This window comes from Callionymus lyra, chromosome 18 (assembly GCF_982586985.1).
Source record: "Callionymus lyra chromosome 18, fCalLyr1.hap1.1, whole genome shotgun sequence".
Classification (NCBI taxonomy): Eukaryota; Metazoa; Chordata; class Actinopteri; order Syngnathiformes; family Callionymidae; genus Callionymus; species Callionymus lyra.
The window spans coordinates 4,253,066-4,279,769 of record NC_141835.1 but is presented as its reverse complement, the minus strand read 5'-3'; the positions used below and the strand labels follow the sequence as shown (position 1 = coordinate 4,279,769).

The window sequence follows — 26,704 nt, the reverse complement described above, 5'->3', positions numbered from 1 at the left end:
CTTACAATAGAGTTTGTTGGTAGTGAAGTTTAAATAATTAAGTCATTAAGGCTGCAATTTGGACAAAAAGTTACATAAAAAACTACATATTGAAGTGAAAATGTTATAAACTGCTGCTTTAAACTGATATAATTATCATTAGCATTTGAAACAAACCCTAACAATTATTGGTTGAATGAAATAAAACGGTAAACATTCCCATAATGCACTGCAATAGTTAAAAAGAAAAGCTGACAAAGTGTTGTTGCTCATAAACATTTATTTCTCTTGATACAAAAACACTGTCGACCAGATATGAAGATAGTTCCGGTCGTTACAGTGTCAGCACAGACCTGACCAATCGATCCAGAGAAAAGATCTCGAAAATAACTTATTGCCATCGTTGCTATGGTTTCCATGACGGTGTAACAGCAGAAGGTCCGAGCGACTCCTCACATCTTCTTCAGAGCTCGCGCCGTCTCCTCGATGGCTTCTCTGGGCTCGTTGGGCGCCGGGATCTTCAGGTCCGTGGGCTCGACCCCCCACACCTCCCTGGCGTACTCGGAGATGGTTCTGTCGCTGGAGAACTTCCCGGTGGCCGCGATGTTCCTGATCACCATCTTGGTCCACTCTTTGGGGTCCTGTGGGTCGAGGGTCCAACACAATCATTCATCGACCCTGAACCCGTCAATGCACCCGGTTACCTTTCCTAGAATCACTCTTTTGTCCGACCTTATTATTTGACATTATTAACAAATCATCACAATTGCAACACAAACACAAACACACAAAGTCCACACTGTTTTGCAAAAGCTGGGATTGATTGACTAAAAAGACAAATTATTGATCTCAAAAGATACATTTTGTATGCATGTGTGTGTGTGTTAATGTGTGTATGTGTTTGTGCATGAAAGTGTGTTAAAGTGTGTGTGTTAAAGTGTGTATGTGTGTGTCTTAAAATGTGTATGTGTTTGTGCATGAAAGTGTGGTGTTAAAGTGTGTGTGTTAAAGTGTGTATGTGTGTGTGTTAAAGTGTGTATGTGCGTGTGCGTGAAAGTGTGTTTATGTGTGTTAAAGTGTGTATGTGTGTGTGTTAAAGTGTGTGTATGTGTGTTAAAATGTGTAGGTGTATGTGTTAAAGTGTGTGTATGTGTGTTAAAATGTGTAGGTGTATGTGTTAAAGTGTGTGTATGTGTGTTAAAATGTGTAGGTGCGTGTGCGTGAAAGTGTGTTTATGTGTGTTAAAGTGTGTAGGTGCATGTGTTAAAGTGTGTGTATGTGTGTTGAAATGTGTATGTGCGTGTGTGTGAAAGTGTGTTTATGTGTGTTAAAGTGTGTAGGTGCATGTGTTGAAGTGTGTGTATGTGTGTTGAAATATGTATGTGTGTTAAAATGTGTATGTGTGTGTGTGTGCGTGAAAGTGTGTGTATGTGTGTTAAAGTGTGTATGTGCGTGTGTGTTAAAGTGTCTAGTGTTTGTGTGTAAAAGTGTGTATGTGTGTGTGCATGAAAGTGTGTCTTTGTGTGTTAAAGTGTGTATGTGCATGTGTGTTATTTTATTTGGTAAATGAAACGACGCACTTTACTTTTACAACTGGTTTCCTGCCTGAACCGTCACACATGGATAATAAATAAAAGAATAAAGGATTCACTTCAGTTCTACTTCAGAAAGGTGTCCTGAGGCGAGTCGTGTGTTTACCTGGTAGAGTTTACTGACTTTCTCTTGACACCTCAGGTAATCCTCGAAGTCTGCGAACACTTTGAACCTGAAGAGACGAACATTTGGTGCAATGAAAGAAAATGTTTTCTTAAAAATAAGACACTTTAAAACACCGTACACTACTTTGATTTAAATAGAAAACTATATGTCAAGTAGCATGGATGCTAACGGTTCCTCACCGGTCGTGCTTGAAGAGCATGTCCGTCAAGTCCTTGAACATGTCTGGATTTTTCGGGCTGAAGAACCCACTGGTGATCTGATCCATGACTTGCTTCAGCTCGGGGATCTTCTTGTAGTAGACCATGGCGTCGTACCTGGACCAGAAGGAAGAGCGTTGAGAAGATCTGAAGGAAACCACCGTGTAGAAGCAGCGGTGGTCTTCACCCCTGTCGGTCCAGCTCCGCCACGTCCTCCACCCTCATCCCGAAGATGAAGAGGTTCTCCTCGCCGGCCTCCTCCGCCATCTCCACGTTGGCGCCGTCCATGGTCCCGATGGTCAGAGCTCCGTTGAGCATGAACTTCATGTTGCCGGTTCCCGAGGCCTCGGTCCCGGCGGTGGAGATCTGCTCCGACAGGTCCGTGGCCGGGATCACTGCGAGGGAGGAGAACACCATGGACCAAAATAAACAAACTCGAGAAGACGAGAGAATCGAACCTTTCTCCGCCAGAGAGACCCTGTAGTTCTCCAGGAAGATGACCTTCAGCCGGTCGCCCACCGCGGGGTCGTGATTGACAACGTCAGCTACTGACGTGATGAGCTTGATGATCATCTTCGCCATGTGGTACCCGGGGGCGGCCTGCAGGGGGCGACAAATACAGACTTTTCGTTGAAGAAGGAAAACGTTCACAATATTCTGAGAAAAAAATGCATTTCCTGCAGCAATGAATTCTCCTGATTTTTGTCAAGTGTCTTTGAACGCAGCACGGTCGCTTCAATCTCAGTTTTAGGCACAAACATTATTACATTATGATGTTAATGTGAAACAAAACTACATTAATTTGTATTTATTTTAATGATAATCACAAGGAATTCATTTTTATTTGTTTATTTGTTTTTGTGTGTTTGCCTCTAACTTGTAATTTCTCTAATAAAGTGTATTTGTTGAAATCTACTATAAATTAAATGTTTGTTTGTGTATTTCTGTCGTCTTTTTCTATCCATCAATCTTCTAAATTGAATGTATTAAACTTATTATTATTATGTTTGACTCTTCATACGGCGGCTGGAAAGTTAAAAAATACGAATTAAAAAAGGCTTGAAAAATAAATATATCAATTTTCTTTAGCAATTAAGAATGTTTTGAGGTTAAAATTCACTGTTTTGATGAGAATTATTCAACATTTTTACTATTATTTATATGTTGTTTCTCTGAGATTCAATTGGATTTTATTATTATTTCTTTCATATTTTCTTTAATTCAAGTTATTTTCTGACATAATTGATTCATGTTGTTTATAGAATATAATAAATGATGACTTTATATAATATTTATATATAAATAATAAATATTATCAGTTTGTTTTCTGTACCTTTCCTCCGATGATCACGGTTCGAGGAACAAACGCTGCCGTTGGATTCTTTCTTATACCTGCAACAGTAAAACTCCTTCAGTGTGCGTCACGAGTGTGTGTTTGTGCGTCGACCCGGAGAGTTGTCGTACTGTTGTACATGGTGATGATGTGCAGGCAGTTGAGCAGCTGCCGCTTGTACTCGTGGATCCTCTTCACGTGCACGTCGAACATGGACGCCGGGTTGATCTTCACCCGGAACTCGTTCTCCAGGTACTGAGCGAATTTCAACTTGTTGTCCTGGAATGAAGACGACAGAGAAGGTTGAGGGTTCGAGTCCCGACAGGTCCTGGTATCGAATGATGCAACTGTTACACAATCATGTGGCAGAGACGCATCAGTTCAGTGAGTTTTAATCAAAGTTTTCACATTTATTTGTTGATTTAAGATGATTAACCTGCTAGTTTAGTTAGAAATTAACAAATATCGACTTTTAGTATTTGTTGTGACATAAATTATAGAATAAAACATGATTTAAAAACAGGTTATTGATCAGAATTGAATCATTATTATTGCTAATAATCAAGTACGGGTCGATGTCTGTGGTAGTGGTGAAGACAAAACTGGAAATAAGAACATAAATGCTGCAATATTTATTATATATTATATTATATGTTTGCAAAAACATGTTTAAAATAAAGTCAGAGACCACATTAGATGAAGTCGTGTCATTAGATGGGATTATATTAGATTATATTAGATTAAATAGACCACAAACGAGTGCAAACCAAATAACTAAGCGCAAGTATAAAGAACATAGTTCAACATAAAGAACATAGTTCAAAATAAATAACATATCAAAATAAAGAACATAGTTCAAAATAAAGACCATAGTTCAAATTAACTAAGTGCAAGTATAAAGAACATAGTCAAAATAACTAAGTGCAAGTATAAAGAACATAGTTCAAAATAAATAACAGATCAAATTAAAGAACATAGGTCAAAATAAAGAACATGGTTCAAAATAACTAAGTGCAAGTATAAAGAACATAGTTCAACATAAAGAACATAGTTTAAATTAACTAAGTGCAAGTATAAATAACATAGTACAAAATAACTAAGTGCAAGTATAAAGAACATAGTTCAAAATAACTAAGTGCAAGTATAAAGAACATAGTTCAAAATAACTAAGTGCAAGTATAAAGAACATAGTTCAAAATAAATAACAGATCAAATTAAAGAACATAGATCAAAATAAAGAACATGGTTCAAAATAACTAAGTGCAAGTATAAAGAACATAGTTCAACATAAAGAACATAGTTTAAATTAACTAAGTGCAAGTATAAATAACATAGTACAAAATAACTAAGTGCAAGTATAAAGAACATAGTTCAAAATAACTAAGTGCAAGTATAAAGAACATAGTTCAAAATAACTAAGTGCAAGTATAAAGAACATAGTTCAAAATAACTAAGTGCAAGTATAAATAACATAGTACAAAATAACTAAGTGCAAGTATAAAGAACATAGTTCAAAATAACTAAGTGCAAGTATAAAGAACATAGTTCAAAATAACTAAGTGCAAGTATAAAGAACATAGTTCAAAATAAATAACAGATCAAAGTAAAGAACATAGGTCAAAATAAAGAACATGGTTCAAAATAACTAAGGGCAAGTATAAAGAACATAGTTCAACATAAAGAACATAGTTTAAATTAACTAAGTGCAAGTATAAATAACATAGTACAAAATAACTAAGTGCAAGTATGAAGAACATAGTTCAAAATAACTAAGTGCAAGTATAAAGAACATAGTACAAAATAACTAAGTGCAAGTATGAAGAACATAGTTCAAAATAACTAAGTGCAAGTATAAAGAACATAGTTCAAAATAACTAAGTGCAAGTATAAAGAACATAGTTCAAAATAACTAAGTGCAAGTATAAAGAACATAGTTCAAAGTATATAATTGCAAGTATAAAGAACATAGTTCAAAATAAATAACATACTTCAAAATAGAGAACATAGGTCAAAATAAAGAACATCGTTCTTACATAATAACTAAAAGAAAAGGATACAAAGATTAAAATTGAATAGAATAATATCGTTTTTTTCACTCCAATCCTGCTCTAAGTCTGTTAGTGTTGCATCATGGGAGGAGCCTTCGTCACAAACAACATATTTGTTCATGATTCTAAACTTCAAATGAAAACCTTCTGGTCATAAGAAGTTTGTCTACAAACTGCACCTGCTTGACTTGAGCGACGTCACGGATCAGCGCGGCGTCTTCCACGAAGTCGTTGAGCTTCTGCAGCTGACTCAGGTCCTTCACGTAGTCCTCGCCGATGGCCTGGACACACACACACACACACACACACACACACACACATACACACACACACGGTCAGTCCGAGCGGGGACAGAGAGGATTCTGGGACGCTGACCTCTGCGATGAGGTCGGCCAGGCCGGGGTTACAGAGCAGCAGCCAGCGCCGAGGAGTGATGCCGTTGGTTTTGTTCTGGAACTTGTCCGGCTCAAGGTCACTGAAGTCACGGAAGCTGAAGGAGAGAAATTTTACATAGACGGTCAATTGTTACTGTTGTCGTACAGTTTGAATCTTTTGAATGATTTATTTGTTTCCTTCTAGAAAGTATATATATATCATATGTAATTTCAATTAAGTTGTTCAAGCAGGAATGTTTCCTATAATCAAGAACTTTGTCATCCATTAGATATTCGGAGTAGAGCCACAGTTAGTATTCGGAGTAGAGTCACAATACTAATAACAAAAAAACATTATATATCATTTTTTTCTTCGTTTATTTTTCCTAAGAATATTAAGAATAATTTATTTTGGTTTTCTTGTTATAATTAGTTTTTATAAATTATTAAAATTATATATTTTTTCTCACATCATCGATTTATATAAATTAATTGTTATTAAATATTATAAATTAAATCAGAGAAATATTTATAAACATATACACATATAAATATGTATTAGTTTCTACTGAATAATTTAATTAAATAATTTTAATATTGTCAAAAAATATATTTTTCTATTAATTGAAAAAATTATTGACATTTTTTTTTAGGCAGAAATGTTTTTTCTAAATATTGAATTCAATAATTTGTACATTGAATGGTTGACTTTCTTTTTATTCAATTAAAAAATATATATATTTTAAAATGGAGAAATATCTTTACACATAGTATTAAATTATAGTTATAATAATTAAAATATATATATATTTTAAAATGGAGAAATATCTTTACACATAGTATTAAATTATAGTTATAATAATTAAAAAATATATATATTTTAAAATGGAGAAATATCTTTACACATAGTATTAAATTATAGTTATAATAATTAAAAAATATATATATTTTAAAATGGAGAAATATCTTTACACATAGTATTAAATTATAGTTATAATAATTAAAAAATATATATATTTTAAAATGGAGAAATATCTTTACACATAGTATTAAATTATAGTTATAATAATTAAAAAATATATATATTTTAAAATGGAGAAATATCTTTACACATAGTATTAAATTATAGTTATAATAATTAAAATATATATATATTTTAAAATGGAGAAATATCTTTACACATAGTATTAAATTATAGTTATAATAATTAAAAAATATACATATTTTAAAATGGAGAAATATCTTTACACATAGTATTAAATTATAGTTATAATAATTAAAAAATATATATATTTTAAAATGGAGAAATATCTTTACACATAGTATTAAATTATAGTTATAATAATTAAAAAATATATATATTTTAAAATGGAGAAATATCTTTACACATAGTATTAAATTATAGTTATAATAATTAAAAAATATATATATTTTAAAATGGAGAAATATCTTTACACATAGTATTAAATTATAGTTATAATAATTAAAAAATATATATATTTTAAAATGGAGAAATATCTTTACACATAGTATTAAATTATAGTTATAATAATTAAAAAATACATATATTTTAAAATGGAGAAATATCTTTACACATTGTATTAAATTATAGTTATAATAATTAAAAAATATATATATTTTAAAATGGAGAAATATCTTTACACATTGTATTAAATTATAGTTATAATAATTAAAATATATATATATATTATATATATATATATTTTAAAATGGAGAAATATCTTTACACATAGTATTAAATTATAGTTATAATAATTAAAAAATATATATATTTTAAAATGGAGAAATATCTTTACACATAGTATTAAATTATAGTTATAATAATTAAAAAATATATATATTTTAAAATGGAGAAATATCTTTACACATAGTATTAAATTATAGTTATAATAATTAAAAAATATATATATTTTAAAATGGAGAAATATCTTTACACATAGTATTAAATTATAGTTATAATAATTAAAAAATACATATATTTTAAAATGGAGAAATATCTTTACACATTGTATTAAATTATAGTTATAATAATTAAAAAATATATATATTTTAAAATGGAGAAATATCTTTACACATTGTATTAAATTATAGTTATAATAATTAAAATATATATATATATTATATATATATATATTTTAAAATGGAGAAATATCTTTACACATAGTATTAAATTATAGTTATAATAATTAAAAAATATATATATTTTAAAATGGAGAAATATCTTTACACATAGTATTAAATTATAGTTATAATAATTAAAAAATATATATATTTTAAAATGGAGAAATATCTTTACACATAGTATTAAATTATAGTTATAATAATTTAAAAATATATATATATTTTAAAATGGAGAAATATCTTTACACATTGTATTAAATTATAGTTATAATAATTAAAAAATATATATATATATTATATATATATATTTTAAAATGGAGAAATATCTTTACACATTGTATTAAATTATAGTTATAATAATTAAAAAATATATTCTGTAAATTCAATATTTTGAAATTCGTAATGTTTTTATTTTCATTATATATATATATATATATATATATATATATATATATATATATATATATATATATACATAAATTGAATTAAAAAATATATAAAAAACAGAAAAATCCTAAATATATTATATTATAAATATAATATAATATATATATAATAATATATAATAATATAATTATAATTATTATAATATATAATAATTATAATATAATATATATATATATATATATATATATATATATATATATATATATATATATATATATATATACATAAATTGAATTTAAAAAAATATGAAAAACAGAAACATTTTATGTAAATAATAATAAAAACGATATATTTCTGATCAAAACAGTGAATTTTATCCTCAATGTTATGAACATATATATGAATAAAATGATCGCTATTGTTAAAAATACCATCATTTTATTTCACAATTGCTCAAAATGTAAATGGAGATGAAGAGATGAGATGAAACACATGAAGATAAGAAATCTCACACGTCGGTCTTGATGATGTCCGAGTGGATCTGAGCCACACCGTTGACGGCGTGCGAGCCCACGATGCACAGGTGCGCCATGTTGACCCTCTTGCATCCGTCCTCCTCGATCAGGGACATCTTCCTCAGCTTGTCCATGTCGCCCGGGAACAGAGCCGCGATGTTCTGCGGGGACAACCCAGTCAGTCGGGTCTCTCAAGAGTGGATCCGGTCTCACGTACGTCCAGGTGGTTCTGGTTGATCTGGTAGATGATCTGCAGGTGTCGGGGCAGCAGGGTCTCCAGCAGCTCCACCGGCCAGCGCTCCAGGGCCTCGGGCAGAACCGTGTGGTTGGTGTAGGCGAAGGTGCGCCGGGTCAGGTCCCAGGCCTTCCACCCCAAGAGAAAACTTTTTTAAAAAACCATCTCCATTAAAACCAAGACCAACCGACCGTGTCCCAGTCCAGCTTCTCGATGTCCATGAAGATCCTCATGAGCTCGGGGATGGCCATGGCGGGGTGGGTGTCGTTCAGCTGGATGGCCACCTGAGGAGGAAGGTGTGAGCGGAGAAGAGACCTTTGACCTTTGACCCACTTTCTCCGGGAAGCTCTCGAAGGACGTGCGGTGAGAAGTTCCCTTCTTGGTGGTTTTGAAGCGCCGGATGATGTCCTGGAGTGTTGCTGCCACAACGAAGTACTCCTGCTTCAGACGCAGCTCCTTCCCCTCGAAGAACTGCAGAGAAGATACTTTTTAGTGGAAGATTGAATCAAAGATGGACGTCTGTGAGAAGATCTCCTACGTTGTCGTTGGGGTAAAGAACCCGAGAGATGTTCTCGGCCAGATTCCGGTCCAGAACCGCCTGAATGTAGTCGCCCACGTTGACTGGAACATTCAATATATCATGAGAATATTCATAATAATTCAATATTAATAATGGTTTATAGTCTTTTTTTAATGAATTTTAACATTTATTTTTCTATTTTCTATTAAATTAATTATGATAATAATAAAGATAATAATAATTTTAATATAAAAAAATAAACAATCATTTTTTCTTTTAATTAAATATAAAAACCCATTAATGCCTAAAAAAAGAATTATGTTATTAATATGTTGTTTTTTTAATATTTTATTAAATAATGTGTATATTGAAGGATTATATATATATATATATATATATATATATAATACATTGAAATGTTGCTATTGGATTAAAATAATTAATATTTTCAAAATGAAGGAATATTCTTACAAATATTTTTATTTTCTAATTAAATAAATAATGAATATTAATTAATATAAATGCTCTGAAGTGAATCTTTTTAAATTCGAATCTTTTCATTTCAAAACAAAATTGTTGATATAAAACTGACATCTTACGAAAACATTTATTTTTGTAACTCTTGAAATTAGTGATTTAAACTTAATAAGTAAGAAAAAAAATAATTTGAACAATATTATTTTCGTGTTAATTCGATAAAAGTACATTCAATCTTCACACAAGTGATTGAATTCATGTATTTAAAAAAAAAAAAACACAAATTCAACCATAAACACAATCTTTCAATATATTATATTATATATAAATAAATAAATAATTTAATGTTTTGAAAAACAACAAAAATGTAAATTTTAGCATTTAATATTCTGTTGACACTGAACTACTTTCATAAAAAAAGAAGTTGAAAAAACGACATTAAGTTGTGAAACAATGATTGTTGCAGAACTTTTCTTTCTTTCTTTCTTTCTTTCTTTCTTGCAACGTTTGTGTCCAAACAAGCGACAAAATAACGCAACACTGACACTCACAGCAACTACAACACACTCTGGACACTCTTCGTCTATAACACACTCTGAACACACTCAGTCTATAACACACTCTGAACACACTCAGTCTACAACACACTCAGTCTATAACACATTCTGAACACACTCAGTCTACAACACACTCAGTCTATAACACATTCTGAACACACTCAGTCTACAACACACTCAGTCTATAACACATTCTGAACACACTCAGTCTACAACACACTCAGTCTACAACACATTCTGAACACACTCAGTCTACAACACACTCAGTCTATAACACATTCTGAACACACTCAGTCTACAACACACTCAGTCTATAACACATTCTGAACACACTCAGTCTACAACACACTCAGTCTATAACACATTCTGAACACACTCAGTCTACAACACACTCAGTCTATAACACACTCTGAACACACTCAGTCTACAACACACTCTGAACACACTCAGTCTACAACACACTCTGAACACACTCAGTCTACAACACACTCAGTCTATAACACACTCTGAACACACTCAGTCTACAACACACTCTGAACACACTCAGTCTATAACACACTCTGAACACTCTCAGTCTACAACACACTCTGAACACACTCAGTCTACAACACACTCTGAACACACTCAGTCTACAACACACTCAGTCTATAACACACTCTGAACACACTCAGTCTACAACACACTCTGAACACACTCAGTCTACAACACACTCTGAACACACTCAGTCTATAACACACTCTGAACACTCTCAGTCTACAACACACTCAGTCTATAACACACTCTGAACACACTCAGTCTACAACACACTCTGAACACATTCAGTCTATAACACACTCTGAACACACTCAGTCTACAACACACTCAGTCTATAACACACTCTGAACACTCTCAGTCTACAACACACTCTGAACACTCTCAGTATACAACACACTCTGAACACAGTCTACAACACACTCAGTCTACAACACACTCAGTCTATAACACACTCTGAACACACTCAGTCTACAACACACTCTGAACACACTCAGTCTACAACACACTCTGAACACACTCAGTCTATAACACATTCTGAACACTCTCAGTCTACAACACACTCAGTCTATAACACACTCTGAACACACTCAGTATACAACACACTCTGAACACACTCAGTCTATAACACACTCTGAACACACTCAGTCTACAACACACTCAGTCTATAACACACTCTGAACACTCTCAGTCTACAACACACTCAGTCTATAACACACTCTGAACACACTCAGTCTACAACACACTCTGAACACACTCAGTCTATAACACACTCTGAACACTCTCAGTCTACAACACACTCTGAACACACTCAGTCTATAACACACTCTGAACACTCTCAGTCTACAACACACTCAGTCTATAACACACTCTGAACACACTCAGTCTACAACACTCTCAGTCTATAACACACTCTGAACACACTCAGTCTATAACACACTCTGAACACACTCAGTCTATAACACACTCTGAACACACTCAGTCTACAACACACTCAGTCTATACCACACTCTGAACACACTCAGTCTACAACACACTCTGAACACTTTCAGTCTACAACACACTCAGTCTATAACACACTCTCAGTCTACAACACACTCTGAACACTTTCAGTCTACAACACACTCAGTCTATAACACACTCTGAACACACTCAGTCTATAACCCACTCTCAGTCTACAACACACTCTCAGTCTACAACACACTCTCAGTCTATAACACACTCTGAACACACTCTGAACACACTCAGTCTATAACACACTCTGAACACATTCAGTCTACAACACACTCAGTCTATAACACACTCTGAACACACTCAGTCTACAACACACTCTGAACACACTCAGTCTATAACACACTCTCAGTCTACAACACACCCTGAACACTCTCAGTCTACAACACACTCTCAGTCTACAACACACTCTCAGTCTACAACACACTCTCAGTCTACAACAGACTCACAGTCTCTGAGGTTGAAGTCGTTGGGGGCTCGAGCCGACCACAGTCTCATGGTGTTCACCGTGTTGTTCATGTATCCAGGGATGGGCGTGTCGTACGGCATCGCCAGAACCACCTGTGCAGGTGTGGAGAGACGAGGAAGGACAAGAAAATACATGTTATTTTAGACGAAAGATCCGTTAAAACATAACCTGGAAAGTTTCTCCAGCTGTGAGGAACAAGCTAACGCTAGAGCTAGCAACCTAGCAATGTAGCTTAAGATTTGTTCGTTTATTTATTTTTATTTTTTCAAACAGCATTAATAAAACAAACTTAAAAATTAAAAATTCTTATATATATATTTGTATTATTTGCATTGTTTTAACAAAGCTTGTGAATAGTCACTGTCAATAAAGTCTCAAAACTTTATTTATAAAGCCTTAAAACTTTGTTTACAAATTCTCTAAACTTTATTGACACAACAGTTAACAGTCTGAATCCCACATCACATGACCAAAACACACAAGCTCCATTGGTGTGTGTGCGTGTGTGTGTGTGTGTGTGTGTGTGTGTCTGTGTGTCTGTGTGTCTGTGTGTGTGTGTGTGTGTGTGTGTGTGTGTGTGTGTGTGTGTGTGTGTGTGTGTGTGTGTGTTTACTTTGAGTCTTTCTTTGACAACTGATAACGGTTAAATAACAACAAATTGTCCTATTTTTACTTGTTTACTTCCCGTAAACTTCCTGTTTCTTCTATAACTATGTATTTATTTATAAAGTATTTCAGTAAATCCTCATATAAATTTGTTATTGAATTTAAATTCATATTTTATTTGACGTTTTCCTTATGTTGTATTTTTATTATGTTTATAAACCATTTTATTTACAGTAAGTAAAAGACATATATTTGTGATTAAAACGATATATATCTTCAAAATAACTAAATAAGGAATGATTCCCGGGTTTTGAACATGGAGGACGTCGTACCTGAGTGTCGACCCACTTGGACCCTTCCGGGGTCTCCTCGACCCGCCCGTAGAAGTGAACCGGCAGCATGTACTCGGGACGAGCTTTCTCCCAGGGGTTACCATGACGCAGCCAATCGTCCGCCTCCTCCACCTGAGCCGCAGATTATTATTATTATTATTATTAGTTCAGATTCACCTTCACATCGTTTAATTCATATTATTATATCAAACTACAGGCATAAACTTGTACAACAAGGACTTTAAATAAAGGTTTGAATGGATATCAAAGTCAGCTCAGTTAAGGAAGGATAAACTAGTTATATTTATATCAATTAATGGTCATTAACTAATGTTTAAAAACAGAGTTTCATGAGGAAGTTGGAGCTGAAACTGTGTCTCAATCAAGTTGACAAACACAGGAAGTTTTCAACATCAAACTGGTATCAACAGGTTCATGAAAGTTCACAAGTTTCTTCCTCTTCAGCAGCGGAAAACAAGTGGAGGCGAAAACCAGAGCAACGTCCTGAAGTGCATCTCGCGCTGATAACCTGCTGGACTGACGGGCGCCTTTGAGCAAGTCTCTTATCGAACCACCATCCTTCTGTCGCCGCCAATCATTAACCCCTGACGTGACCCACTTCTCCGTCAACTTTGACCCCCGACCGCCGAGAAAAAGTGAAAGATAAGACGGTCTGGACTTTGAACGGGGGGGAAATGTTGCAACGGTGCGTGCAGGAATCGAACCTGCCACCCGTCTCTGATCTTCTGGTTGAAGATCCCGTACTCGTAGCGAATGCCGTACCCGTACGCCGCCAGACCCAGCGTTGCCATGGAGTCCAGGAAGCAGGCTGTGTGGAGACATTTGTACAAACACAGTATGATCATCTGCCAAATCATTATGACCACTGAAGTCTATACTATTAGAGGAACTAAGATTGTCAACGTTTACAAATTGTTGTGTAACCCAAGCCTCAAACTGTCGTGTAACCGGTTACATGAAGGAGATTTATGATCTACGATGACATCTTTCTATTGCAGTTGCGCTTTATAACCACTAGAGGGTTCTATCTCCGTTCAAACACCTACTAAACCCCATTACAACAAAGCCCTTGCAGTAGTTATCAAACGAAACATCTTCCTATAGACTTCAAATTCTTCTAAATTATAGCCAACATAATAGATACATGCCTTAATTTAACATATTTCTTGGACTATCAGGCACAGTAAAAAAAGCATTATGTATTAATTCTGGTTTTACTTCCTGACCTTGTAGTATTACTCCCCTTGGCTGCTTAGTATTTCTCAGCTATCCTCGTAGTATTTCTCCACTAGGCTCTGTAGTATTTCTCAGAGATTCTCGTAGTATTACTCTTTGAGGCTCTGTAGTATTTCTCAGCGATTCTTGCAGTATTAATCCACGAGGCTCTGTAGTATTTCTTAGAGATTCTTGCAGTATTACTCCACGAGGCTCTGTAGTATTTCTCAGAGATTCTCGTAGTATTACTCCTTGAGGCTCTGTAGTATTTCTCAGCGATTCTTGCAGTATTAATCCACGAGGCTCTGTAGTATTTCTCAGAGATTCTTGCAGTATTACTCCTTGAGGCTCTGTAGTATTTCTCAGAGATTCTCGTAGTATTACTCTTTGAGGCTCTGTAGTATTTCTCAGCGATTCTTGCAGTATTAATCCCCGAGGCTCTGTAGTATTTCTCAGAGATTCTTGCAGTATTACTCCACGAGGCTCTGTAGTATTTCTCAGCTATCCTCGTAGTATTACTCCACGAGGCTCTGTAGTATTTCTCAGCTATCCTCGTAGTATTACTCCACGAGGCTCTGTAGTATTTCTCAGCTATCCTCGTAGTATTACTCCACGAGGCTCTGTAGTATTTCTCAGCCATTCTCGTAGTATTACTCTGCGAGGCTTGAATCTTGTGAATGTACAAATTTGTTCTCCTCGTACATTTAAACAATCGTCCATAAAAGCTTGTAAGTCTCAAAACTTTATCGACACCACAGTCTAACGTCTGACATCACATGACCAAAACACACACACGCCATTGGCCAACAGCAACTCTGTTACACATGTTTATATCGGTGAGAAATAAACGTGTCACTTATTTTTCTTAACGTTTATAATTTGATATGTGCTTAACCGTGTAGACGCTCCTCACAGACACCAGAGGGAGCCAGACACCACATTTTTAATCCACGTGTTGGTGCTTTAATTAGGTCATGTGATCATTTTGACAACATTGTAATATGCACCTGCAAGTCTGCCCAGACCTCCGTTCCCCAGACCTGCGTCCTCCTCCATCTCCTCCAGCTCCTCCATGTCCAGCCCCAGCTGCACCAACGAGACCCAGAACCATCAGACGACCTTCAGAACAGAGTCTCCTGTGGCTGACCTGGTAGATGGCTTCGTCGCAGGCGTTCTGCAGGCCCAGGTTGATCATGGTGTTCTGGAGAGTCCGGCCCATGTAGAACTCCAGGGAGAGGTAATACACTCGCTGAGGACAAGAGGAGACTCTCAACACCTTCAGCATCGACAAGCGTCGCAAGAAATCCAGAAGGAAATTAAATTCCAGAGAAGAAAAAAGACGCCGGAGGCAGAAGAACCTTTCATTTCCTGTGTCTGTGGAAACTATCTTGGAATGTTCTGAGCGACATTTGTGTTGAAATATTTCGACTTTTATGATCATTTTGTCGTTTTAATTCAGTGTATTCTGAGAAACAGTGACACAATTGAAGGTTTATTAAAATGTACTAGTTTAAGTTGAGATTTATTGTATTGTTTTTCATCACAAAAGTGTTTCGAGAAAAGAACGAGAAGAATATCTGAACAAGAATTGCATTTGTATTAATCACACAATTGTTTATTAAGTATAAATCAAGTCTTTTTCTTGTCTGGTGGTGATTGTTAATTTTCTAGTATTTATTTAGAGTATTTTTGAAATCAAAACATATTTATAAGTCGTTTAATTTAGTTTTCTTAAAGGGTTTGTATTGTCAAGAACTTGTTTATACGTATCACGATACAGAGTCAACAATATATCGTGATACTGTAGTAACGAGCAAATGTGTGTAGTATTGTCCAGTACTTGACTCTGGTGTTGTGATAGTGTAGTAACAAGTATAAATGTGTAGTATTGTTCAGTACTTGACTCTGGTGTTGTGATAGTGTAGTAACAAGTATAAATGTGTAGTATTGTTCAGTACTTGACTCTGGTGTTGTGATAGTGTAGTAACAAGTATAAATGTGTAGTATTGTTCAGTACTTGACTCTGGTGTTGTGATAGTGTAGTAACAAGTATATATGTGTAGTATTGTCCAGTACTTGACTCTGGTGTTGTGATAGTGTACTAACAAGTATATATGTGTAGTATTGTCCAGTACTTGACTCTGGTGTTGTGATAGTGTAGTAACAAGTATATATGTGTAATATTGTCCAGTACTTGACTCTGGTGTTGTGATAGTGTAGTAACAAGTATATATGTGTAGTATTGTCCAGTACTTGACTCTTGTGTTGTGATAGTGTAGTAACAAGTATATATGTGTAGTATTGTCCAGTACTTGACTCTAGTGTTGTGATAGTGTAGTAACAAGTATATATGTGTAGTATTGTCCAGTACTTGACTATGGTGTTGTGATACTGTAGTAACAAGTATATATGTGTAGTATTGTCCAGTACTTGACTATGGTGTTGTGATACAGAAGTAACAAGTATTTATGTGTAGTATTGTCCAGTACTTGACTCTGGTGTTGTGATAGTGTAGTAACAAGTATATATGTGTAGTCTTGTCCAGTACTTGACTATGGTGTTGTGATACAGTAGTAACAAGTATTTATGTGTAGTATTGTCCAGTACTTGACTCTGGTGTTGTGATAGTGTAGTAACAAGTATATATGTGTAGTATTGTCCAGTACTTGACTCTGGTGTTGTAGTATTTACAGACCACATGACTCTTGACGAAGTCGTAACTGCTTTCATTTGTTTTCAAACCAAAATATGTCCAAACATCAGCTTTAAAAGCTGCTGGACTCACTGTATCCTCTCGTCCTCAGTCATCACCCAGATCTCACAGGATCTAAGTGTTCATTTGACTTAATGGCGAATTGTAATTGCAAAACAAAAATGAACAAATGCTGTGAATATTTCACGTTAATTGTACATTTTTAAAAAAGTTGAATTATTTAATTGTAAACACAGTTCATTGAAATGTAAACTTTAAAATAACGTTGACACAAATAAACTCTTATTTCAAAGAAAATTAATGGATACAAAATTAAATTGTTATTTTTTTAAATCGATACATTGTTGATAAATATCGCTATTGTACAGCAAAGTTTTCTCTCACTAGTTTTCACGGAAGTGTCAAAACTATCAGCGAACGGAACCGGAAGTACCTTCGGGTCCGCTTCATAGTAGAACTGCTGGGTCCGGATCCACCTGCCCACCAGGTGGTCCCGGACCGTGTGGGCCAGAGCGAAGTAGTAGTCCCGGGGGGTGGCGATGTTGCGGTCCTTGACCAGCGTGAAGTGCAGGTGTCTGTTGAAGCCCTTCTTCAGCTCCGCCACGTTCTCCAGACCCACGATCCCCCTGATGCTGATCTGCTTCCGCTTCTCCTGGTCCGTCAGAGGGGTCGCCATGGCTGGTTGTGTTCGGTCCAGAGTCAGGAAGGTGAAGGTTCTGCAGAGTTTCTCCTCCTCCCGCCGTCATTGGAGAGAAAGAGGGAGGATGTTTGTGCGGAACCACCCACTGGACCCGAGTCCAGGTCCAGACCTGACCCGGAGTGAGTCTCCACCTTCTTTTAATTCACTTTTAATTTACTTTTAATGTACTTTTAATGTACTTTTAATTCACTTTAAATGTACTTTTAATTCACTTTAAATTTACTTTAAATGTACTTTTAATTCACTTTTAATTCACTAAAGTCACTTTAAATTCTCTTCAAATTCTCTTAATTCTCTTTAAGTTCACTTTAAATTCACTTTAAAGTCACTTTAAAGTCATTTTGAATCCACGTTTAATTCACTTTCAATTCTCTTCAAATTCTTTTTAAATTATCTTCTCTTCAAATTCACTTTAAATTCTCTTCAAATTCACTTTAAATTCTCTTCAAATTCACTTTAAATTCTCTTCAAATTCTTTTTAAATTCTCTTCAAATTCACTTTAAATTTACTTTAAATTCACTTTAAATTTACTTTAAATTCACTTCAACTTCACTTTAAACTCTCTTCAAATTCACTTTAAATTCTCTTCAAATTCACTTTAAATTCTCTTCAAATTCACTTTAAATTCTCTTCAAATTCACTTTAAATTCTCTTCAAATTCTTTTTAAATTCTCTTCAAATTCACTTTAAATTTACTTTAAATTCACTTTAAATTTACTTTAAATTCACTTCAACTTCACTTTAAACTCTCTTCAAATTCACTTTAAATTCTCTTCAAATTCACTTTAAATTCTCTTCAAATTCACTTTAAATTCTCTTCAAATTCACTTTAAATTCTCTTCAAATTCACTTTAAATTCTCTTCAAATTCACTTTAAATTCTCTTCAAATTCTTTTTAAATTCTCTTCAAATTCACTTTAAATTCTCTTCAAATTCACTTTAAATTCTCTTCAAATTCACTTTAAATTCTCTTCAAATTCTTTTTAAATTCTCTTCAAATTCACTTTAAATTTACTTTAAATTCACTTTAAATTTACTTTAAATTCACTTCAACTTCACTTTAAACTCTCTTCAAATTCACTTTAAATTCTCTTCAAATTCACTTTAAATTCTCTTCAAATTCACTTTAAATTCTCTTCAAATTCACTTTAAATTCTCTTCAAATTCACTTTAAATTCTCTTCAAATTCTTTTTAAATTCTCTTCAAATTCACTTTAAATTCTCTTCAAATTCACTTTAAATTCTCTTCAAATTCACTTTAAATTATCTTCAAATTCTTTTTAAATTCTCTTCAAATTCACTTTAAATTTACTTTAAATTCACTTTAAATTTACTTTAAATTCACTTTAAATTTACTTTAAATTCACTTCAACTTCACTTCGATATTTTTAGATTTCTACAGACATCACAATGTTCAAGGAATAATTGAAAAGATAAAAAAAAGATAGAACCATTAGTTCATTGTTTCATATGTTCATTAGTTCTGTAGTTGATTTGTTCTTTAGTTCATTGGTTCATTTATTCGTTAGTTCATTGGTTCTGTAGTTCATTGGTTCGTTAGTACATTAGTTCATTATTTCATTGGTTCATTGGTTTATTAGTTAATTGGTTATTTGGTTCATTGATTTATTAGTTAATTTGTTTTTTAGTTCATTTGTTCTTTAGTTCATTAGTTCATTCGTTTTTTAGTTCATTGGTTCATTTGGTTAAAATTAGTTCATTAGTTAATCACTTTATAGTTCATAAATTCATTGGTTAATTAGTTCATCAGTATTTAGTTCAGTGGATCATTAGTTCATTACTGCATGGGTTCATTAGTTCATCAGTTTTAAGTTAATTTGTTTTTAAGTTCTTTGGTTCATTTGTTTATTGGTTCATCAGTCTTTTAGTTCATTGGTTTATCAGTTTTTTAGTTCATAAGATTATCAGTTTTTTGGTTCATAAGTTCATCAGTTAATTAGTTCATCAGTCTTTTAGTTCATTAGTTTATCAGTTTTTGAGTTCATGAGTTAATTAGTTCATCAGTCTTTTAGTTCATTGGTTCATCAGTTTTTTAGTTCAGTAGATGATCAGTTTTTTGGTTCATAAGTTCATTAGTTCATCAGTTAATTAGTTCATCAGTCTTTTAGTTCTTTAGTTTATCAGTTTTTTAGTTCATTGGTCCTTTAGTTCATCGGTTCATTAGTTTATCTTTTTTTTTCCAGGCAAACGTAATATTTTTCAAGGCATTTATTGACTTTTCTTCCACAGGAAACACAGGTTCATCAGAGGCTCGTACAACAGTAACATGATCGTGATATACGCGTCTTAAAATAGTCGTAATGTCGTTTTATATCCAGACATATAAGGTAAATAATAGATGACGAAGAAGGTTATAGTTCTGCTCACACGTCTGTACACACGGAGATAGAACTGGTGCTTGGTCGCCCAGCCACAGGTCGACGACTCGCCACGTGTTCTCGACTCGACACAAACTCATTTGGCTGTAAAAATACAAATGTTACAATCACACGCTGTTCAGTCGTGTCGCGACAGCGTCAACATTCACGGTTGCTTTTGTACACATAGAAAAAGTTGTTCTTGAAAAAAGTAAACATGTTCCTTCTCAGCTCCAATGTTTAGAAATGACTTTTGTATCAAAGATGATGTTCTGCTTTGAAATGAACTTGAAAATATGTTTTATTTGATGCGATACAAGTTGAATTTAAGTGGCTTTAGCTCGTGAACCTGAACAGTCGCAGGAAATAAATCTAAATTAAACCAGAATATACATGGAATTCTATGGAGTGATATTAGTGCCACAATCTGGAAATAAATGAGAAAAAATATATTTATATTTTCATTTTATTCCTTTATTTATTCTTATAATAATGTCATTTAAATGTATTTATCTCCAAACGAAGCACTTTTATCATCCCATAGTTTCCAAGTCTCGTATAGAAGTTTCCTAAATACTTTATTTCTAGAAAGAGTGGTAGCAGCGAAGTCCGGCCTCGCGGCGGACATGAAAGCACCGTCTACGTTTGTTCACTAAAGCACGTCAGTGATTCACATCTTTCGTCACCAAACATGGCTTTGTTTTTTAAAATCACTTCAACACGTCAGTTTCACTTGGACAACAATCTTTCTAATAAAAATACATCTCCAGAAGCGCCACCTACAGGTCCCCCCTCAGAATTACATCCAATGAAGAAGAAAAATACAGAAAATAATTGGTTAAAAACATCAATAACTTAACTATACACATGTGTTTTCACCGTCGCACACATCTGCTCCTCGTCACACACGTCTGCTCGTATACTTATATATTTAGATGCACTTGTAAAGCGGGAACGTAAAACGAAACGTCGGCGGGAAAAAAGCCGAAAACTATTGCTGTCGCGCTTTTGGACACGTTCGAAAATACTTGTGCTTGTTTGATTTTAAAGTATATTTGATGGTTCGACTGACCTCGGGGGTTAAAAAAAGAAGTTATTTCTCGACAAAAGTAGATTTTTCTGATGACAGTTCGGCTCCTGGAGCTTCCACTGTTGCAGTGCATTGTGGGACTGAAGCATATGTGGTGAAACGACTCTTACTGCGATTTTTCTGTCCCACTATTAATTATTTTAGACACATTTATGATGATTTTAGCTTCTTTTTTTCAAAATCTCTTCTTGACTTTTGTTTTTAAAATGACTGAAACTTCCATTAGTGTTCGTCTGCTCGTGAATCGGTTGATTTTCTATCAAAAAATCTCTTGAAATAACTCACTTTTGGCGGGAAAAATGCAATTCAAGGAGTTGCTAAGCTTGATGCTAGCATGCTAACGGCTCAAGCTACGACAGCAAAACCCAATTTTTTCACAGATATTTTTCACGTTAGATTTTTTTCCTCTTAAATATTGATATTTTTGAATCTATGTTTGATTTCACTCTCATCGATCGTCTCCGTCTGGATCCCGATGCTAACAACGACGTAGCTCTCGCTGACGATCGATGGACTCCATGTTTCCAGTGTTCCAGCGTGTTGTGTCCGTGGAGACGTCGAGGCTCGATTAAAGGCTCAGAACTTAAAAGTTTTTGATTTTCTTGATGTTTTTCGACGTCGCGTTGAGCCCGAGCTGGAGTCTCTCAGCACATGGACCCGTTCGGATCGACCTCCCCGGGCGTGTAGAAGTCAGGGATGGGCAGCCCGGTGTGTAGCGTGACCTGCGGAGGAGACACCGTCATATACACGCGGCCTGCAGGGGGAGCTGTTGCTCAAGAAACATTGTTCAATTGGTGAGCACGAGACTTAACTCAAAAAGTTTAACGCTTAAAATAATTAAAATATTATTTAAATAATTAAAATAGTCAAAATAATCATGTATTTTAAACTTTTGTCTGCGATAAAATGATTGAACAAAGGTTTTGACACGACTTAAACTTGACTGGAATCATTTAATCATGACATTTTGGATCAATACATAATATATAAAATATTATATAATGATATATAATATATAATATAATAAAATAAAATAAGCTCGACCCCTTTTTGACCCTGTGATGTCATATTTTCAGTACTTTTCTGTAAAACGTTTATGATTCGTAAACTTATTTTGTAGATGATTATGCACAAATATATCTTTTAAAAAGGGACACATATCTTTTAAACATTTATTTCCTCCTAAAATTAATCTTAACCCAAAAACTACAAGTGAATAAATCATTAATTATTTATGAATTAAAGCAACATTTTTTATCTATATATTTATATATTTTAACCTCAGGAGTTACAGTTGGATTCTTGTTGCTATTCTCTAAATTATAAACTTTTTTCAATCCAAAAAAATAAATAAAATGATAAATAAATAAAACTTCATCGGACAAGAATGAATCCGACGACGATACTTTCAGTACGGCTTGGAAATTCAATGTTTCATGTGGTACGAGAGATAAGACATTAATGAGGTGTTGGTACTGATTCAAACACCAGAGATAGTTTTTCTCTGTGTGAAAAAATAAATAACATCAATAACTTCTGTATTTTGTGAAAGATTCTAGGTTTAACATTAAAACGCTTCATGGTTCGGATTTAATTAGATTTTAATAGGATTCTTTAAACTACTGAAGGTGTAAAAGAGATCGAAACAAAAAAAAAGTTTTGCTTACAAATCACATTGTATTGTTATCATAGTTATTTTAAGTTTTATATTTAAATGAAGCGTGTATAAAATGTCATAAATTCGATTTTATAATTTATTTATTAACACGCAATTGTGCATGTTCTTGCAACTAAACTTCCGGCCGCTAGATGTCAGTATTCACCGCGTCCTTCAGAGCTAAAGCTATCCTTGTTCCTCAAGTACTGCGATAAATCGTCACACATAATCACACACACACACACACACACACACACACACACACACACACACACACACACACACACACACACACACACACACACACACACACACACACACACACAGTTACCTGGACGTTGCGGTTGAGGCTGATGGCAGGATAGTAAACTCCCTCCAGGTTGTCGAAGGCGACCGGGCCCTGCTGCTCGTCGTTGATGAGGAAGATCAGGATCCCTCGGTTGAAGTCCAGCAGGAGCCCGATTGTGGCCCCTTTGCCGATGCCTCCGTCGGTCCTGCTCACAAACGGGGTTCACTTTAGAACCCCGAAGACTATCGTAACTGGTGTTGTGTTCACCTGTTGGTGTGCGAGTTGTTGTGCATGAACCAGGAGCGGTTGTTGTCCACGTACATGGCCCAGGCCTTGTCGTCCTTGCCCAGCATCACGTCCTTCAGCACGTCGGCCCGGGCGACCCCGAAGGCCGGGTCCGGGTGGTTGTCGTAGCGGTCCAGGGTGACCTCCCAGTAGTGCACGCCCCGGGAGAAGCCCGAGTTGCCCAGGACCACCCGGTCGTCGTAGCTGTTGCAGGTCGCCGTCAGGTTGTCGTTGGAGAAGATGACGTCGGGGTGAGCCGAGGCGGGGTCAAAGGTGAACCAGGCCACTGTGGGAGGAGGGACTTTTAGTGTCTTTGTGTGTGTGTGTGGGGGGGGGGGGGGGTCGTGAGAGGAGTGAGGGTCGGATGAAGGTGAACATGGATCTTATCGTCATGATGATCCTAAAATAAACTATTCTGAGTCAAACATCAGCAGCTTTTGCTTCAGACTTTTGAACAAGTTACGCTTTTTTTCTCTTAAATGACATTAATCTGTGACTCTTGACACGTCAAGAACCTTTTTTTAGTCAAGTTTACTCAAATAAATAAAACTGTAAACTAGTCAAAATGAGAGAAAAATCCTGTTTAAATGGGACCATAAGGTAAGATGTATAAAGTAATATCAGAACCATCAGAATATTAAAGGTAACTCGTTGAAATATTAACATTTCATTAAAAAAATAAAATACATTTAATTCCATAATTTCTTTATTTAATGGTTGCATTTGTTTATTAAATTAAAATGTTCTTGCAAAATATTATCTACGAATAAAGTTTGTTATCGTGATTCCAATAATTACAAAAATTAGATAAGATAATACCCAAAAGAGGACAGAACTTCTTGATCCGACTTTCAGCCAATCACGCGAGGCAGAGTACAATCATGTGACTCACCGATCAAGCAGCTCTGTACTCTGTTGGTGATGTCTGGTGTCACTATCATGTCAACATTTTTTTTTTTTATATATTTAATTTAGAATATTAATTGTTTTTAATTATTGGAATGAAAATATCAAACTAGAGCCGCTGTAGTAGAAGAACTTACATTTTCCCGATCCTTCAGGAACAGTATTCCTTTCATGTTTTTGCTTATCATACAATTGTATTCTACTTTGTCTTAACAGTAAACCATTAACACTAAACAGGTTCCTCTGGTGAGGCTGATTTAAGTGATATTTACGTTTATATTTTGCTTTAAATCTGAACTCGTGTTGCTCCGTCGTCTGAAACAAAAGTATCTTTGTGTCGATGTTGGACTCAGTGAGTGACTCAGTACCAGGCAGACGTTGGTGTGATGAGCTCCAGGTTCTTTAATCAAAGCCTCGTGTTCCTCCGAGGAAATAAAGGTTCTAATGCTGGATGTTGTTGGAGAACGAGGAGCCCACGGAGCCAGAAACGTCCCCCTGGATCCCGAGTGACGAGGACACTGATGAGAGGCGATGCTGGAGGTGTTGGGGGGAGGGTTGGCAGACAAAAGGGGGTTCGGTTCGTACCTGGGACTATAGATTGCATGTCACATGGAGGGAGTCCGGCTGTAACGTAAAGAAGCAGGGGAGGAGGAGGAGGACGAGGAGGAGGACGAGGAGCGAAGCGTTGCAGCCCAAAGTAAAGAGAGAAGCAGGTTTGATCAGCTGCGTCACGACTACAATAATAATAATAATAATAATAACAATAAAACCATTTAACATCATCTTGTTCTCTAGACCTGCACAAGCACATGGAGCTTCTAGAAGATAAAGAGCCTGAAACTTGACTGAGCAGAGCTGAGCAGAGGAAGAGCTTGTGTCTCAGAAGCTTTTAGCTAAATGTATTTTCACAATTAAATCATGGTTTGAGCTCAGAGGGAAAACAAACTTCTTTGATTTCATTGAGATGAAACGTTCTGTGAGACACAAGCTTTTAGTCCGACAGCAAACTTAACGCTCGCTTAAAAATAGGGAAAAGAACCAAAAACACAAAATATTGTCATGAATGTATCACTTGAATGTCATTAAAAATACACCTTTATAAAGCAAGTGAAGATTATTGTTCCAAGAGTATTATAAGGGCTTTAAAAAATAAATTGATCCCCGATATATTCAGCTCACGATTTAATTCTATACGATATATTCAGCTTATGTTACGATTCAATAAAATATATTAAGCTCACGATACGATTCGATATATTCAGCTCAGGATATATTGTGATGGTTTCACTCTCCTTCAGTTGAACAAATACAACTGAAGGACAAACTATATAATCATAAAAGCAGCTAAAGTCAATTGTATCCTCTCGTCCTCAGTCATCGGCAGATAAATATCAATGCAAAGGATTTTTTTTTCTCACACCCCTAGAAATGGTGTCACACATTTGAATAAGTGTTGATATTAATCGACTTTAAGCACCAACCACTAGGAGGCACCCTTCCATCATCCATCGTCTCACAACACCGAGCTTTTTGTAAGTTCAGGCAGGAAACGAGTTATAAACGTAAAGCCGTAGAAGAGACTATCTGAAAATACGATAAATTCAACTCACGATTTAATTTGATACGTTTTATTTATCTAACAATACCATATATTCAGCTTACGTTACGATGTGATATAATATATTCAACTCACGATTTGATTTGATACGATATATTTAGCTAAAAATACGACATATTCAGTTCACGATTTTATTCCATTCGTTATTTTCTAGGATTATTAATTTTTTTCGACGCAAAAGTTTAATTCAATGTTTGTTTGTTTTTTCGCATCATCTCACGACACTTCTTGTAAGATCGTTCAGGCAGGAAACGAGTTACAAAAGTAAAGTCGTAGAAGAGACTATCTGAAAATACGATATATTCAACTCATGATTTAATTCGATACGTTTTATTTAGATAAAAATACGATATATTCAGCTCACGATTTTATTCCATTCGTTATTTTCTAGGATTATTT

General features: G+C 34.7%; 2 protein-coding genes across 3 annotated transcripts in view; both read right to left on the bottom strand.

Moving 5' to 3' along the window:
* Nucleotides 1-241: 241 nt before the first annotated feature.
* On the bottom strand, nt 242-18,103 carry pygl (phosphorylase, glycogen, liver). The gene is made up of 20 exons (XM_087780443.1): nt 17,815-18,103; nt 15,816-15,917; nt 15,676-15,754; nt 14,158-14,261; nt 13,433-13,564; nt 12,475-12,586; nt 9,468-9,550; nt 9,263-9,400; nt 9,121-9,213; nt 8,912-9,058; nt 8,692-8,855; nt 5,652-5,766; nt 5,456-5,557; nt 3,360-3,507; nt 3,229-3,287; nt 2,354-2,495; nt 2,083-2,290; nt 1,878-2,012; nt 1,678-1,744; nt 242-620 (listed from the first exon to the last, which is right to left on the bottom strand). Exons 1-20 carry the CDS (start codon nt 18,055-18,057, stop codon nt 432-434), a joined length of 2,562 nt encoding a protein of 853 aa, XP_087636569.1. The 5' UTR covers nt 18,058-18,103; the 3' UTR covers nt 242-431.
* Nucleotides 18,104-20,296: 2,193 nt separating this feature from the next.
* The window catches only part of trim9 (tripartite motif containing 9), a 31,371-nt gene continuing 24,963 nt past the window's right edge, over nt 20,297-26,704 (bottom strand). Inside the window, exons 8-11 of one of the 2 annotated variants that reach the window (XM_087779935.1) lie at nt 25,273-25,311; nt 23,764-24,067; nt 23,539-23,701; nt 20,297-22,272 (exon numbers count right to left, since the gene is read on the bottom strand). In XM_087779935.1, the coding sequence (XP_087636061.1) occupies nt 22,195-22,272; nt 23,539-23,701; nt 23,764-24,067; nt 25,273-25,311 (584 nt within the window). In that variant the 3' untranslated portion in view covers nt 20,297-22,194. The remainder of the gene's footprint in view (nt 22,273-23,538; nt 23,702-23,763; nt 24,068-25,272; nt 25,312-26,704) is intronic. The other variant, XM_087779936.1, reaches the window with a different exon arrangement.

What these genes read in the sequence shown, in the direction of transcription:
- pygl (XM_087780443.1), bottom strand. Translation starts at nt 18,057, where the DNA reads ATGGCGACCCCTCTGACGGACCAGGAGAAGCGGAAGCAGATCAGCATC. An exon ending in AGGTCTGGGCAGACTTGCAG is followed by an intron (nt 14,262 to 15,675) that starts GTGCATATTACA and finishes GTCTCCACACAG; the next exon opens with CCTGCTTCCTGGACTCCATG. An exon ending in CGACTTCAACCTCAGAGACT is followed by an intron (nt 9,551 to 12,474) that starts GTGAGTCTGTTG and finishes TGAATGTTCCAG; the next exon opens with TCAACGTGGGCGACTACATT.